This window comes from Alosa pseudoharengus, unplaced genomic scaffold (genome assembly GCF_046254945.1).
Source record: "Alosa pseudoharengus isolate Yale_2024_CS ecotype anadromous, Long Island Sound unplaced genomic scaffold, YU_APseudo_1.1 YU_APseudo_1.1_scf_7, whole genome shotgun sequence".
NCBI classification, from domain to species: domain Eukaryota; kingdom Metazoa; phylum Chordata; class Actinopteri; order Clupeiformes; family Clupeidae; genus Alosa; species Alosa pseudoharengus.
Window position 1 is genome coordinate 40,472,942 of NW_027468859.1, and position 17,993 is coordinate 40,490,934.

Here is a 17,993-nt window from a genome sequence, read left to right on the forward strand (position 1 = left end):
AATACAAATCCTGAAACATTTTTGCTCTTGCTCAACCAAGACAAGCAATTCCCCATCTCTGATACACACACACACTCACCTTAACACACACACACATGTACATACATACACTCACTCTCTCTCTCACTTCTGATCTCTGTGTCTGTCTATTGGCATTGTTTGTTTTTTTATCATGATTTTACAAGATCTACAGCTGTTCTACAGAGATCTATATTTACCGTAACATGGATTGGGTTTACATAATCTGTATACCTGGTGCTGTACACCTGCAAAATGTCTTGGCTTTCCTAATAAGCTTAGAGACTACAGTGGCTACAGTATGGGTGATGTCATAAAGGTTTTAGAATTCTATCAGTGGTTCACAATAGAGTACCGAAGTGTGACGTTCCGTTTCCATGACGGCAGGGTCACTGGATCTAAACAAACTTTCGAAGTGGCTTAAATAACATTAAATGTAGACATGTGGCATAATTTCTGTTATGATTTTGGGACTTTTCTGGCCTCTGGTGGCCACTATTACCTTGTTTTCGTGTTGTGTTGTGTGATCATGTGTCCTGTGTTTTTTTATGTGCCATGTGCTCCAGTTTTCCCCGCCTCTTGTTATGTGTGTTCAGCCATTTTGGGTTTGCCACCTGAAGTTCATCTTTGTCCGTCATGTGATTATTTAGTGTGTGTATTTAAACATGGTTTTCTGTTACTGCTGTACTGAGTCTTTGTCAAACTGCTTTGTTGGGATTGTACTTTGTTTTGAGCTTTTTCATGGATCTTTTGAGCTTTTTGGAATGCTTTATTAAATCTGAACTTTTTACGTTACCTCCTCACCGACCTTGTCATAAAACTTGTTTAAATGATCATACGATGCCTCCTTGCTGCTTTGTCGCTTACATCAACCTTTCTCAAACGTATTTGACCTGAGGCCCAGTCAAGGCATATTTTGGGGTCATAGGGCCAACCTACATGAACCCACCCCCCATCAAATTATCATTATGATATCACAAATATTATTGTTATACTATTTTGTTATACATGCACTTCAAAGCAGTCAATGTTTAAAGTGCTAAGATTATTTACAAATGTTTGTGAAAACATGCACATCAGAGGACTGCTTTACTCATGTAAAATATAATTACAATAGTTTAATTGTTTTTGCATGGTTGCATGATGCTTGCATGAGAAATACTTATCAAAACAACAGCAATTATATGGGTGCCATTGTTTTGGGATGTTTCCCTCATGCAAGCATCATACACTGGTAGGCAGAAAGAATATTTACATGCTAATTAATTACATTTCATTTGAATGCCTGAATGTTAAGGATTCAGGTAAATGGCGGATCAGATAGGCGTAAATCACTGATCTGGAGATCTTCGACAGGAAGACTAATTAATAGCTTTTGGCCACGTTATATTCAAATTTGACTTTATTACTTAATGCTGCTCTGTTTTTATGGAAGTTGCATAAAACCACGTCGTTTCTATATTCAATGTCCGTTAAATGTCCTAAACCTGGCGATGGCGGAATGTTGCCACCCGGCGTTCATGCCTGTCATCCAAATATGGCAAATATAGTGTCCAGATGAGCCCCGATTCCATTCCCTTGTCCCTCTCATACGTCTCATTATCACTATCAATCCTGCTCTATTTTTTTTTTATTTCCATGAGCTGTGAGCCAAAATCACCAAGATTAAAACAAAAAAGGCTTGTATATATGAAAGTCTCCATTTTGAACTAAATGATGAACTTTTCCACGGCATGGGTCTGATTCATCCATCCATGTTGCATCTCCCTCTAAAGTAAATTGAGTACTGTGTAACATTGCAAATGTGCTGATTTCACCATCAAAATAGCCCATTGACTGAGGATACTATGAACTACTTGTTGAATTATGACAATTTATAAGAAGAGCAATGAAGTTTAATTATGACAAATGATAAAAAGAATCATCAAAATGGAGCTTGAAGGAGAAAAGTGAATTGCTGTTACCATAGCACATATCCCATGGCGAAGCTGCAAACAGTCAGAAGTCCACAGAGCCGACTTGGATAACGGTGTGGTGTTGTTCTCATCTCAATTATGATGAAGGGGAGTACTGTTGTGTGCTTGAATAAGAAATTAATTATTAGGTAAATACAAGGATACACAGTATTTCTAATACATGCTTTTCACCTATACAAAATACTATTTTTTAATTCCTGTTGTTATATTTGTGAAAATAAATGGTCAAGTATCAACATTTTAACGAAATTAATTAAATAAACGATACTAACAAAAAACAAGCTTATTATTACAGTGTATGAAAATGCACTGTACTGTTATCACCTAGGCTTTTTCTTATTACAGTGCATGTTATCTGTAGGCTTGTTATTATTATTATTATTACAGTGCATGAACATGATAAGATGTTTTAGGTCTCTCTTTGTAACTGTGTGAGATTTGTTCTTGTTTATTTTTGTATTTCTTATGCAACAGGTCAATGATCACTGTTTCATTGAGGTCATCAGGTGGGCACCCTCTGTCCTTGGTGTTTTGTTGATTTAGGCCCACGACACCTCCAGAGAGCTCCGCATCCCCTTCCGTTTGCTGCTTTGTTCAGCAGCCTCAGGCCTTGGCTACATGACAATGATGGTGATATTTTTCACACCTTTAACGACCCCTTTGTAAAAGTTATTACATCCTCACAAAGTGGTGAAAACGGGCGAAAACGCTGTAGTGCATATGCCAGGCAAGTAGATGTCACTGCGGCCGTGCAGATGCTACACGATTCACTATTTTATAGAATATAGAATTCTTTATTTTATACAGTCCATGCATTCTCCGAAGCAGTCGCGTGAGTAAAGCATTCCTGAGCACAATTCAGTTTTGAACTGCCTTTGGGAGCAGCCGTGGCCTACTGGTTAGCGCCTTGGACTTGTAACCAGAAGGTTGCCGGTTCGAACCCCAATCAGTAGGAACAGCTGAAATGCCCTTGAGCAAGGCACCTAACTCCTCACTGCTCCCCGAGCGCCGCTGTAGCAGGCAGCTCACTGCGCCGGGATTAGTGTGTGCTTCACCTCACTGTGTGCTGAGTGTGTTTCACTAAATCACGGATTGGGATAAATGCAGAGACCAAATTTCCCTCACAGAATCAAAAGAGTATACTGTATATATACTTTTAAAACTAATAAAGTTCTGCGCAGCACCTGTTTGTGATGTTTACTGTATGTATGAAAACTAGTATTGCTAGGCAATGCTATAATGAGTGTCAAGTCGAGAACAGTAGCTGGGTTTAAATGTCAAAGGTTAGGGGTGGGCCTATGTCGTCATCAAAACTTCGTTTTTGCATGGTCACATGGCCTCAGAGAGTGACTTGACCGCTTGCAGGAAGTCCTGTCCTTGCATCCCCATTCCTTTCAGGAGCCCAGTTCAAGTCTTAGCAACAAACCATCTACAGTACCCAACCTTTAGAGGGAACACCTTGGTACGCCAGTTGTGTTGTTCTGCCTGAGCTATTTCAGCATATTTTAAGCTTTTTCGTTCGTACTCTTCTTCAACTGCAACTCCCCATGGTACCGTTAGTTCCAGGATGTATAATATCCTATGCGAACTTGACCACAAGACTACATCTGGCCTGAGAGTAGTTGTTATCATCTCTATTGGAAAGACCAGTTTGTGGTCAAGGTCAACCTGCATTTTCCAGTCACAGGCCAGGTCAAGGACGGTTGTGTTCATTCTTAAACGATGGTTTTGGTTGATGGCAAGACCTAGTTGTGCCTCCTGGTGTAGCGGCCTTGGGACAGGCTGGTTTTGCACCTGGTAACGATGTGCCTCAACGTTGCTGGAGTTTGGCAGAGAACACACGTCTTCTGATCTTCTGGGATCTTCTACCCACTGGTGTAGGTTTTTGGGTGTAGGAAGAACATCATAGGTGGTGATTATGAAGCTCTGAGTCTACTTCTTTTCATTTCCCAGAGATCCTTCCAGGTGAGCTTGCGTTGTTCCAGGTTTTCCCAGCTGCTCCTGTTTGGACTGTTGAGACTGCCTTTGTGCATCTTTTTGTCTCCTCTTGGTGCCGAACCTGCTCAACCACCAGCTTTCTTCTCTGGGTGACTGAAGCCTTGTGTCACATTGGTTGACTGGCATAAAATCCAAACCCTGCCCTTCCCTGCTGAATGTGTCCAACTATATCTCCATGTCGGAGAGTGAATTTTGCTTGCTGTATGGCCTCTGATGGAGTCCATTTCCTCTCAGTTGCCAGTCTGGGAGCAGCCGCTTGTATTGCTTCATCTTGAGACTCAGTCAGTCATGTCTAGCCTCACTTTGGTGCACTTGTACTTTTCAGTGAGGCTGGAGACAGGCAGTTCCAGAGTACCCCATCAATACTGCTTTGACAACGCAGGCATCGAAGCCACTTCTTAATGTAGGAATGTAGTTTCTCGACCTTAGTGATAGGGACCTCGTAGATTGTTAGAGGCCACATCAGATGGGTAACAATCTGAACTGTAGACACTAGGGGTGTAACGGTTCATGTATTCGTATTGAACCGAAACGGTACGGGCGTCACGGTTCGGTGCATGAATTTACACGGAGAATACACGGTATAAAAATACATAAAACTCGTGTGCGGATTAATTAATGTCATGCGCAATTACTGTTAAGTAGCGAGAGTTACGGGAGTTCTTTAGCGACACCTAACGCTAATCTGTAGCCTCGCCTTAGCTCTGAAGCTCTGATTGGCGCCTATGTTTTTTTTTGTCAGGTCGTCAATCGAGTCCGTCAGTCATTAGCAGCACTAAGGTTAGACCCACAAGAGTTAGAGGATCCGCTGGTCTATTTAAGATCGCAAGTTTGAGAACTTCAGTTACAGTAACGTTAGTACAGGCGAAAGAGTGGTGGATAAGATGAAACTGTGTGTCAGCGTTGTTCAGCAGTTATTGGTTATGTGAGTGGAATAAATGCTACACATATTCGAAGCCATCACCCAGATGATGTAGGCTACCAATCACTGAAACGAGGGGAAAAAAACTTCCCCTGCGCTTCAGCAGCCTTTGGATACACATACAAATAGGGCCAAAACCTATGGCTTAAATTAAATGATTTCGTAATGACAGAAAGCTATGTAAATCGCATGGTAATTACCTTTATGTTGGGGTAACTTGTAACTTCTCACATGAGGAGCTGGTAGTGTTAAGTGCATAGACAGTAAAATAAAGAGACAACGCTAACCAGGCTAATAAACAAACCATGCTAGTACGGTGAGTTAACGTCAAAGGGCAAAGTCACGTGACTTCTAGTTGTAGTCTGTTTATGAAATGAAAGGAGCAATTTTGTTTTAAAAAAAAAGGCAAAATAGTGTGATATTTTCACAGTTAGTAGGCTAGATTATTACTTTACACACAATGAAAAATATTGAGGCAAATTGTAGACCCTTCCATATACAACTAAACACAGATGTTGAAGGTCTTGCTTAAGTGGATTTTTAAAAATCATTTTTCTATGTAATTTGCACTTTCAGAAATAAGAGATGCTGTAGGCCTATTTTCAGTTTTATAGCTGATTGTCTTATTTTGTTTACAAGTTACAGATGGAGTCTGGGTACTTATTGTACTGTTTAGCCTATATCTTACACACTTCAGGCTGTTGCAGATAGCTCAGGGAAGAGACTGTATGACACTAGGTGGTACAGCCTGAGACATGCACAATAAAAAAAATGCTTTCTGCATTTTTGTTTTGCTTTTCCCTCCATTGTACCGAACTCGTACCGAACCGTGATGTCCGAACCGAGGTATGAACCGAACCGTGACTTCTGTGTACCGTTACACCCCTAGTAGACACCACAGTTTCAGATTGCCAGGAAGAAAGGTCTTGTGTATGGTGGTAAGGCCTTTGATGGCTTCATCTCAGTTGGTTACTCTGGTCTGCGTCCTTCAAGCGTTTTTATTGTATCACCATCCCAAGCTCTTGACCAGCTGCTCTGACACCATTGGAATGGGTGTTTTGCTGATGTGGAATCTCTGGTCTACAAGTTTTCCCCTGATGATGATGACCCACTTGGAAGCTTGGATGATCACTTCCATTGCCATGGTGAAGGTTAATGGGGAGATGGTACATCCTGCCATTATTTCCACTTCCAATGATTGCCATGATGCTGTGTATTCTACTGTTGTTATACAAAATTGCAAATCTTGGAAGTAGTTTCTGACTAGGTCCGTGATGCTCTTTGGCACATGAAAGAAGTTAAAGGCTGTCCAGATGAGAGAATGGGGGACAGATCCCAAAGCGTTGGCTAGGTCCAGGAATAATACAAGCAGGTCTCGTCTTTCCCTTTTTCAGACTGGATTTGATGCCATATGATGCTTGTGTGTTCTAAGCATCCCGAGAAGGCTGGTATACCAGCCATCTCCACTGACGTGTCAATCAGCCCGTTCTGTTTCAGGTAGATTGTCATTGTTTGAGCAACAATGCTAAAGAAAATCTTCCCTTGAACATTCAGATTGATCTGCCGGAATTGGTTGATGTTTCCGGCTTCCTTTTCCTTGGGTATTATCACCCCCCCTGCTCTCTTCCATGTTTTTATGATAGTTCGCTTAGTCCACAACACTTTTTCATTTGCTTCCAGAGAAACCACAAGACATCAGGAAAATTTTTGTACAGCCGGTATGGAACACTGTTTGGTCCAGGAGCTGAAGCTGCCCTTGCCTTCTTTATCGCCCTCTCAACCTCGCTCCACCGTGGGGGTCTGTCAGGTGTTCTGGCTGAGGTATTGGTGGCATGTCAGAGGGTATCAGTCTTTGAGTGTCTGTGTATGTTTCTTTCAGATGGTATTCCAGCTCCCTCTTTGCCACCTTAAGAGACATGCTCTTTTCCTTTGTGAAAAGACCTTTGTAAAACTCAATTTTTCCCTCAGCAGTTGTCTTTCCTTGATAAGACACTCAATTTCTCGCTGCCTTCTGGACTTGGGTGGGTCGGTGTTTCCTTCTTTCTCGGCTGTTTTGTTCCAAACCTTTCTGCTAGGAGTAGATCAGATCACCCATTTTCTCCAGCTTCTTCTCCACTGTTCCTCTGAGACTCCCCAGGATGTTAGTCAGGCCTGCGTTGATTGTTGCCCACTTGTATCCAATTCAAGGCTCACATTGTATCCCACTTTGTTTGACAAAGAAACACTTTTTTGCCTTTACTTTGTTCATTATAATGCGAATAGAGAATCGTCAGGAGTGCACACACAGGCTACCATGAATGCTCAGGTCAAGTCAGGTCAGATCAGTTCGTGTCAAAGATGTGGAGCACAGAAAGGTCATTTTTCATCACTAAATAAAAAATACCATTTACAGTATTTCTGTATTTACACTGTAAATTGCTCAGTCCCAGCTCCACCTTGGTTCTTAATTTGCCAGATTCAGGACAGTATGGTGTACACACACATGTCCAGTTGGCAGCATACTGTGGTGAGATACATTTCAAAATGTAATAATTTTATAATATGTTTTTTGTCTTTTTATTATTTAAAAATCTAAATCAATGCAAGTATTACTACATAAGATGTAGTCCTTGGTAGCCTAGACTCTGCTGAAAACAAAATATAGCATGTATTTATGGTACTTACAATGACCAGGATAATTACTTATAACTAGTGCTGGGCGGTATGACCAAAAATGTATATCACAGTATTTTTTTTAATTATTTCAGTATATGACGGTATTTTTTTCCATGCATAATCAGATGTTCACAGCATTTTCTACAGGTTGAAAGAGGAATTGCTGCAGTAGATTGACTATTGGTCTATTTTACTGTCGTGATGTTGACTAACTCCACACTAGTGGTAATGCAAGTTTGCATGGCCCCAGAAAATGATGCTGTTTACAAAGAGCCACTCATGATTCTAATGATGTGAGGAATCAGAATGCAAACACAATTGCAGTCAAAATACAGAACTTTTACTGTGCAAATTTCACAACCATCTTTTATAAAACCAATACAAAAAGTAGTGCAACTTGCAATAATTATACTTTTCTGAAAATTATACAATTGAAAATAAAACCTCTCTGCTAATATGCTTACTCTGTCAAATAGACCTATCAGAAACATGCCTTATTGTTATTGTGTGGTTTACATGTCTTGTTAGCCTGCCATGAGCTTTGGTTCGGTTCGCTAGGCAAAACATTAACAAAAAAGTTAGTTTTGGTGCACTGATGACAGTCAGGATCATTTCTAACTAGCCAGCTAGTATTGTTCAGTTCATGTCTATAACATGCTTTACTTGCTACCTGGATAATTTCAGCGAATATTCTTAAGGTGAGATGAAAGAACATTAAACTTCACTGTGTTCGGTGGGTTGCTAACTAACGACATCGCCTACTAGCCAGCTAGTTACAGCTGTTGAACAATCTCAATAGAATTTTCATCACGGTAAATCCCTTTCAATGCAGTATCCCTTAACGTTTTTCCTTAACTAAAGAAACATGTTAAGGTATTCTGTGCAACACCCTTAAATAAACCCCTTACCTAAGTAGAAATGAAGCATTAAGGGTCATACTTCAGGGGGAAAACTTAAGGTGTTTTGTGTTTACCAGACATTCTCTGGTGTTTACCCTCACTATGCCTCGCAGTCACACCATGCGTGCGTGTGAAAAAAGTCGCGCGGTGCAGCGTTCCAAACGTTGTGTAATCAAATACACCGGTATATTAAAAATTAATATCATAACGAAAATATACACCGGTATACGGCGTGAACCGGTATACCGCCCAGCACTACTTATAACTAAAGGTAGTGAGAATGCCCTGAAAATAGAGCAGGCCTCTATAGGGTTAAATAAAACATAATAACCACAATGACTACCCTAGGAACACCCTAACAACCATCTCAATTACCCTCACAACAACCTAACAAATAATACCACAATGTTAACCTAACAACTACCACAACAACCAACATCATTACCCTAGCAACCGCTCTACCCTACTACCTCCCTAGCAACTATCTCATTTACCCTAGTAATATTGATACAAGGCTCCTTCCATCCAACTTTCTCTCCATCCATCAACTTCAAACCATTCATCCATCCATTCAGTATCATTAAACTATCTACCTATTAACATCCATTAAACTATTTGTCTATCAATATCTATTAAAGTATCTGCCCATCAACATCCATTAAACTCTCTGTCTCTCAACATTCATCAGCATCAATGCCCAATTCAATAACTACCTAGCAAAGTCCATAGCAACCAACATAACAACCACTTTATATAGCATAGTACCCACTTTGATTACCTTAGCAACACCCTAGCAACCATTTCAAATACCATGTAGCTATTATTCCTCCACCACTTTTTCTGTTATTAATTTAGCTTGAACCATTTAATGTACAAACTTAATTCAAACGTTGTAAGGACATGTATGCCCTTCTAAAGGACATGTATGCTATGCATACTTTTTGAAATATTAACAAACAATAAGCTTATTTTCCCCATAGACTTTGCATTGGGCATTATGACATCATAAACTGAGTTGCACCTGTTCCAACCAATGATTCTAGAGGGCTCCAGAGTGATCCATATTTTCCCCATGGACTTTGCATTGGCCATTAAAAAATCATAATAAACTCAATCAATCAAACTCAGTTACACCTGTTTTAACTACCAACTGCTCAACTTATAGGCCCCTTTTCTCTCTTTGTCTCTCTCCATTCAAATAGGAATATTGATACCAGGTACCTTCAGTCCATCTGTCTCAAAACATCTAGGTCAAACCATTCATCCATCCATGACGATATCTGTCTATCAACATCCATTAAACTATCTGTCCATCAACATCCCATTAAACTATCTGTATATTATCATCCATTTAACTATCTATCAACATCCATTAACTGTCTATCAACATCAATTAAACTATATGTCCATCAACATCCATCAGCATCCACTTAAATTACTACCTAGCAAATTACCTTAGCAAACATCATAACATCCACTTTAAATAGCATAGTATCCACTATAATTACCCTAGCAACATCTTAGCAACCATCTCAATTACCCTAGCAACAACCACCATATTATAAACCTAGCAATCAACATGATTACCCTAGCAACCAGCACAGCAACCACCTTATTTAACATGGCAATGACTATACTTACATAGCAACACCCTAGCAACAATCTCAATTACCCTAGCGACAACTACAATGTCAACCTAGCAATCGCCATAGTAACCAACATGATTACCCTAGTAACCAGCATAGCAACCACCTTATTTAGCATGGCAATGACTATACTTACATAGCAACACCCTAGCAACAACCTAGCAATCGCCATAGTAACCAACATGATTACCCTAGTAACCAGCATAGCAACCACTTTATATATCACAGTAATCACTATGCTTACCCTAGCAACCATCTAAATCTCCCTAACAATAATTTAACAACCACATACCATAATGTCAACCTACCCTAGCAACATCTTAGCAACCATCTCAATTACCCTAGCAACAACCACCATAATATAAACCTAGCAACCAACATGATTACCCTTGCAACCAGCACAGCAACCACCTTATTTAGCATGGCAATGACTATACTTACATAGCAACTCCCTAGCAACCATCTCAATTACCCTAGCAACAACCTAGCAATCGCCATAGTAACCAACATGATTACCCTTGTAACCAGCATAGCAACCACTTAATATATCACAGTAATCACTATGCTTTCCATAGCAACCAACATAATTACCTGAGCAACCAGCACAGCAACCACTTCATTTAGCATAGCAACCACCATTTATACCCTAGCAACACCGTAACACCTATCTCTGTGTTTACATTATCTGTTTTAACTATAACGATATTTTACATTGAATAGTTTTTGCATTTTCATGCACTGGTAATTTCCTAGAAGTGCTTTTTAGTTTCACGGCTACTCCTAGCCTGGAAAATCTAGACCCTGATAATCTAGAAAGATTAAGGGTCTGGCAAAGAGCAATGTAATGGCCTAACTCGAGGGGCGGCAACAAGCATGCATATAAAATCTCACTGTACGCAATTGGATAACACTAGACCATGTTTACTTTGAATGATTTCGGACTTCGACGCAATGGGATAACACTACGACCAATGTGTACTGTACTCCAACGTTGCAGCGCTGTCTTCATCAGTTTAGCTGGTTCCCAGGAATGTTGGGGAAAAAGTAACGTGCATCATTGCTCTTTGCCAGAGTGTCTCACAGAGACAATTCCATTGTGCTCTCGCGATAACTCTGGATTTCCAGGGTAGGCTACTCCATGATACGGTCAAAATACATGTTACTTGAATTTCCCCTGGGGATCAATAAAGTATATCTATCTATCTACTTATCATTGAAATTAGCAATTTGTGGGTCGGGTTCGGGTTGATGTTTCGTGCACATTTTGTTAGGACAGGCAGGGTGGATTGGATCTCCAAAACGGATCCGTTGGGTGCGGGTCATTAAAAATGCCGACCTGTGCATGACTTGCCGGCAGGTCTGCACGTCATGGTTTATATCAGAGCTTATGAGAGAGTGTTGTTACACTTTTTGATGGCTAATGGCATGCATGGTTAAAGTTATCATAGCACAAACAGAAGTAAAGACTATATTCATAGATTAAACCAATTGTGTTTATGCTTTTTACTTTACAGCATGTGGCAATTTGATATATGGAATCATGTTAACATACATTAGATTTGCATATTGCACAACATACAAGACCCTGAAACAGCTGGATTTAATTTTTGGTGTAAATCCATCTTCATTTTCTGTCATATTAAATCATTTTGGTTATACAAATGACTTAATTAGCTACGTTGTGAGACAAATACAGTTGCTGTAATGCTGCAGCATGTGATTATTACTATTTTGCTTAATTTAGCAGTAGCCTAGACGTACACCATCTATCAATACATGGGGCGAGGTGACCAATCACAGTTAAGGTCTGCCTCGCGTTACAATTTTGAAGAGATGCACATCATGGTGTAAAGTAGGGTGTAGGGCTTGGAGTAGAGTACAGGGCCTGTGACATAAGATTAAAATCTTCTTCATACTTACCATTCCATGGTTTAGCCACTGTGGAATGAAATTATCCAAGAGTCGTGGATATATTAAGTCTCTGTCAAACAGGTAGAGGATCCAAAACATGGTCACAACAAACTATAAAAAGAAGATCCAAAATAGATGTTAGTAAACTCAGTGGGATAAGGAGTGAAGACAGAGGGGGAAAAAGTACTAAAATATACTCAAATAAAAGTACCAATACTTTGATGAAATATTACTCAAGTACAAGTGAAATTATCCATCTGAAAAAAGTTGGGGGGGGGGGGGTCATTAATTGTTAGTTCTGAGGGCCATCATTCTTTTCTTTCTTCACACATATCAACAACAGTTATACTGTAAATCAAGGCCAAATCAGGTGTATTGCCTCCATAAATAAAATTCTGCCAAAATAAAACTGTGTGCATTGCGCTTCACACTGGGGGCATGTCCATGAGCCCTCATGTACATTACCCCAGTGTAGGGCTGTAGCTGCGTTAGCTGCTGGCTTTAGCAAGTCGAGCTAGGTAAAACCCATTGTTTTTGTTTCAGTGACCTCGAGAAATGGAGATCTATGTGAAAACTCGCCCGGATTTCTCCTTTAATGTCTAATGATAAAACACATCAAATAAACTTGTAAGGGCTCCTTCAGTCAAGTCAAGTCAGTTTTATTTATAAAGCGCATTTAACATGCACATAGTGCAACCCAAAGCGCTCCAACAAACAAGACACATAACAAGACAAAAAATGCTGGACGTAGCGGCGTAGTCGCCAGCGTACCCGTGACCAAGGGCGTCGTAGTGGGGGGACAAGTGGGAATAAATTACCCGGGCCCCAAGTGGGGGGAGGGCCCCTAAGGAGTGGAATTTTATTTTCCTTAATAATAAATAATTTCCTTCATTTAAAGATCTTAATAAATGTTATTAACTAATATAGATGTAAATATTTCGGGTAAATGCATCAGTTGATTGATGTATTAAATTGTGTCCAAGCCAACATTGTTTGAGGGCAGGCACCCTCTCCCTTGCACGAAATGGTTCAGTCCGCCTTCCCCTGCTAGGCGCATTTTTGAAGTAGCGTTCATTCTGCCGAAGCGGCAATGCAGACGGTCACCGTGTGAAGATGTCTAAGTCTAAGAAAAGCTAAATCCGGTTCCCAGAAAAGAAAAGAGGGAAGAAAGGGAGAAAAAAGAAATGAGGGAAAACAAATGTTAACAGCCTTCTTTCCCAAGAAAGGTGAGCCCAATGTGAAAGCAATAGTCTACAAATGAAATGAACTCCTGAAGGTTACAAAACACTTCAATACCACCGCGAATCCGCGATTATCAGTGCTAAAACAGCATTAACACAAAATTAGAAATAACATGATGCCTGATTTATAGCCTACCACAACATTTCAATAGCCCACTAATTCGAAAATTATTATGAGCTAATAGCTTAACTTAGTAGGCTCAATGTTATATAGGTTCATGAGGAAAGGCTGTCAAATTAGTAGCAAAGCTAACTTGTGAAACGCATCACACTCAGTTTCAGAAACTGTCACAGAGGGTGATGCAGCAGCAGCAGACCTCTCACCATCTGATGTGGACTTGAGACAAGGTGAGCCTATAGTTTAAAATAAAATCACACCAAAGGCTATACTGCAATGTATATTTAGCAACACTGTCATGCTCTGTCTTTCACTGTAGTCTAGTCTAATTAGAATAGACAATTTTTTTGCCACAACCATCAGAAAAATAAAATGTTCTTATGTTTTTATGAAGCAAATGAAAAATGAAATTTGAGGAAATTTTACACAGAATATTTAAATATTAAGCATGTTCAGTCACATCCATAAGGCTACATTGGAATTGCCTGCTAATATATCTATATGCTTATATGCTTGTAGAGGGGTCTGTCCAGGTAGATAGCGAAGATGTGATCGAGGATGAAGGAAGTGAAAGCAGAGAAGGTTCTGAAAAAAGTGAAAGAGATGAAGAGAGGTCAGGGAAAGCAGTCAGAGTATATGCCATTGCCTGAGGATCCAGCGCTATGGCCAGAGAAGTTGACAAATGAAGAGAGAGACACAATAGTACGCAGATTGGCGAGCAAAGAAAAAACAAATAAAATCACAGCAAAAGACAGGGAAGGGAAACCATTACCATTATAAGAGTTGTTAGATTAATTCAATGTGTGATTAGATAGTAGTTAGTTGTGAACCTCATGCTTACAGCCGGTGGTTGGTTGGTTGGGGGGGGGGGGGGGGGGGGCATGGCCACCACTTGTGCATAGGGCCCAGAATTTGGTGCTACGCCCCTGCCCGTGACACCAGACATACAAGACAGACAACAAAACAAATAAACAAATAAAAAGTGGGAAAAAAAAGAAAATATATTTAAAAAGGGGGAAAGGTGATGTTAAAATTAGTCCAATTTCCAAAACCGGCTGAAAATGTCCAAGGGCAATGATGATCCGTGAAAACTGCACAGAGTGTCTTCACAACCGATGCAATGCCAACAAAGTTCTTTAACGTTAGCAAATGATCAACCCGGTGAATTCACTGGCAGTCTGGAGATCACGTTAAGATTAGGCCTTGTAGACTGCAGTCTGGAGATCACTGGAAGAAGTAGTGGGCGATCGTGTAGATCCGCAACTCGGTGGACTTCTAACAGCGACCGTCTGTTAACGTTACTCCGTGAGACTGCAGCTCCTCACCGCTAACCTTAGTCTGCAGTTGGCATGGCAGCTCGCAGGTAAGCAACAGCTCGGCGGCCACGGCAGATCTTTCGCAGAGTAGCTGGCCTAGGTCCAGCTGTCCTGAGAGATCCCCTCGACCAGACAGCGAAGTGCACCGTTCACGGATGGATGGAAGGATGTCAGAGGCCCAGTAAGTCTGCAGTTGGCATGGCAGCTCGCAGGTCAGCAACAGCTCGACAGCCACGGCAGATCTCCCGCAGAGTAGCCCAGGTCCAGCTGTCCCGAGAGATCCCCTCGACCAGACAGTGAAGTGCAGCACCGCTCACGGATGGATGGAAGGATGTCCGATGCCCAGCTAGGGCTTAGAAGCAGTTAAAAGGACTAAGAATAACACGAAAACGATCGAAAATAATGTAAATAAATAGGGAAAACATTTAACTAGACAAACCAATACAAATAAACATGACATTACATAAAATTACGAACATTACATAAAAACAAACATGATGCCAGACGGAGCGGCGTATCTCGCCAGCTTCCCCGTAACCTAGCAACAGAACTTCAGAACGCGGACGTGGTGTTAGCGTTGCGTGTCTGTTCTGTGGCTGCTTCGTTTCATATCATATGTGCATTCATACCAGAAATGTCTCTGATGCGTCGCTGCTGCGGCCATCTATACAATTTAAAACAATTAAAGCAACATCAAAGAACTTTTGCTCTGTTGCACGCACGCTATTTGTTTATCCAGCACCGGCTTTGCAAATAACGATGTCCACAGACAAGGTAGAATATGTTGCATGGTTTTATGAAAGTACGATGTATTGCAACATCAGATGCAAGTCAGATTTGTAGTTTCTTATGGTTCATTCCATTGAACTACAGATCCGCTACCCGATCTGGCAAACTTACATAGTGCGGTTATAGCCAATAGAGGGCCGCAAAGCGAATGTAGAAGTGGCGTTCACCCTGTTACAAGTTGATGAACCACTGAAATGATTTTGGAAACATTATTTTAAGGTACAAAAAACTCTTTGGTGTTGCTTTAAAACATTTCTTCACTTTCACTTTTGAATGGAAACGTTTCCAACAAGCTCGCATGTCTGGTCTGGCGCTGGTCCTATTTCTAACATGCATGGGTTTTCAGGCAGTGTGCAGGGTCTAACCTGTTAACATGGGTGCCAAAATGAAAATGGACAGGTAACGCATCTGACATGCAACAGTCTGCTGACAGCTGACACATTTGCGGCGAGGCCTAACTCGTAGAATGAACTCCATGGCTGCTGCTAAAAATGTAAAACCTTTCCCTTTGTATGTCTACATGAAAGTTATTTGTGTGTCCACCAGAGGCGATTGCTCTAAGACTACAAGGGAAGCTCAGCCTCCTCTAAAATATCATGGAAAATCACATCAAATAACACTATTACATTAGCTTCTAGCTTACTATTCCAACTAGAACATGCTGAAAACATGTTCATCTTCATGGCTAGATTGTTCAGCAATAAGGTTTTGTCGGTCATTTATCGTGGTTTCGCACCCGTAATACATTGCTGTGAAGACACGGTCCATCAAAAACCATGCAAAAAACCCATAGACGCTTGGCTTCACTGGACTTTCAATGGCACTTACAGAGTGGGCTGACCTCAGTGCAGAAAAGCTACACGTTTATTGGACAAGTGCCACAAAATCGTCATTTCCAGGGAAGCCCGGCGTCTCTGGGAGTGAATGGGACAGTGGGATGGCCTGGACGCCGAGCTTCTGTTTGATGATTGGAGGAACCGTCATAGAGACTGGACTCTTTTTGATTGACAGCATGTCGCGATCTGACAGGAAGTAGTTCAAGTTCAATGGATGCGTTAACGTTAGTGTTGACAGGTGAAGTCGAGAGGCAAGGCAAGTTGCAGCTCAAATTCTCATAATTTGGGAGTAATACATTCGGTTTCTATTGTCTTTGTAAATAGCATACTGTAAATAAAACCTTAATGTGGAGTTACAGAGTTTGTGACTTGCTTTTGTTTCAGTTGTGTATTTAGGCTAAGTTAGGTAGCGCGCTATATAACGGTGTAGGCTACATGATGCCAACTCTATAGCCTACTGTTTGGCCTATTCTGGGTTTTGGGTTTTGGGATTTGCCCTCAAAGAACAATATAGCACCTTAATAATATTAATTTAATAATTGACCAGTTTTATCAGAGCTTCCCCTGTTCCAAACAGCAGCAATCACCACTGGTGTCCACATTAAAGTTATTTGTGTGTCCACCTTAAGAGCATTAGTCTACAAACTTCCTAACTTTGTTAACTTTGAGCAGCAGTTGATTTTCAAAGTTTGTTGCGGTCATCCTTGAGGCCATGTGTATACATAGCAGGGTATTCTGAAAAACTGATATTTTCCCCTCCTTCATTTTTAAAAATAATCCCGTTCACACCAATGATAAAAACAGCTGGAGAAGGGTGTCGCGAACACGTAGAGCAAACAGGAGCCCAATCAGATATTTCAAACAAACAAGGGAACGTCACTTCACAATGCAAAAATGCCATTTACCCCTGTTTACATGCTAATGTGAAACCCAACGTTTTCCCAAATCTCCACTTGGCCGGAGTTTTCAGAAATAATCGTTTTCAGTGATAAAACGTCCGCTTTGGCATAAAGGCCAAACTGCATAAAAAAATATGTTTTCCCTACGTGTAAACGGGCTAGCCTGGAAACCAGACTCTCTGACTTCACAGAGTCTGGCCCAGATCCATAGGCAGGGCTCTCAAGTTTTGAGGACAGGCAAGAGTGACGTTCCCCGTCGACAATTCACCCCCCCCCCCCCCCCGTCCGAGGGTTAAAGGGGTGGCTGGTGGTCAGACGAGTTGCGAGAATGGGGGTGTTTCATTAATAATACTACAACTTTTTGTTGCTGTTATTAATATGCCTAATGCCTAGGCAGTTTGAAAGACAATTCTCTACCCGCCCCTTGGATTAAGCGAGGTGAATGGTTCGATTCCAGACTATACATTTCAATGATATAGGATGGCCCGCCAGGCTAGTTCATATGCAGTAAGCATTTGATTGCCAGTATGCCTTTTGGATAACCCAAAGTCCTATGGAGAGTTTTCATAAGGCATTTTACAAAATGCATGAGCATATAATGGTCTAAAGTACTCATGTTGTCATTCTATATTGATCTACTTTTGCACACAGCATGACAAGACCTAATGCTAGGACTCAAGTCATATCAAGTCAAGACCTAGAGGGCTGAAATGTGGTCAGTTCAAAGATGCTTGTTATCCGGTAGAACAAGAAAAGAAACATCTAGCCT

The 17,993-nt window shown here is 40.9% G+C and overlaps 1 protein-coding gene across 1 annotated transcript in view; it reads right to left on the reverse strand.

The window, feature by feature from the left end:
* The window catches only part of aig1 (androgen-induced 1 (H. sapiens)), a 79,313-nt gene that overhangs the window by 5,492 nt on the left and 55,828 nt on the right, over window positions 1-17,993 (reverse strand). Inside the window, exons 3-4 of the mRNA XM_076271983.1 lie at window positions 12,035-12,136; window positions 1,983-2,098 (exon numbers count right to left, since the gene is read on the reverse strand). Coding sequence (XP_076128098.1) covers window positions 1,983-2,098; window positions 12,035-12,136 — 218 coding nt within the window. The remainder of the gene's footprint in view (window positions 1-1,982; window positions 2,099-12,034; window positions 12,137-17,993) is intronic.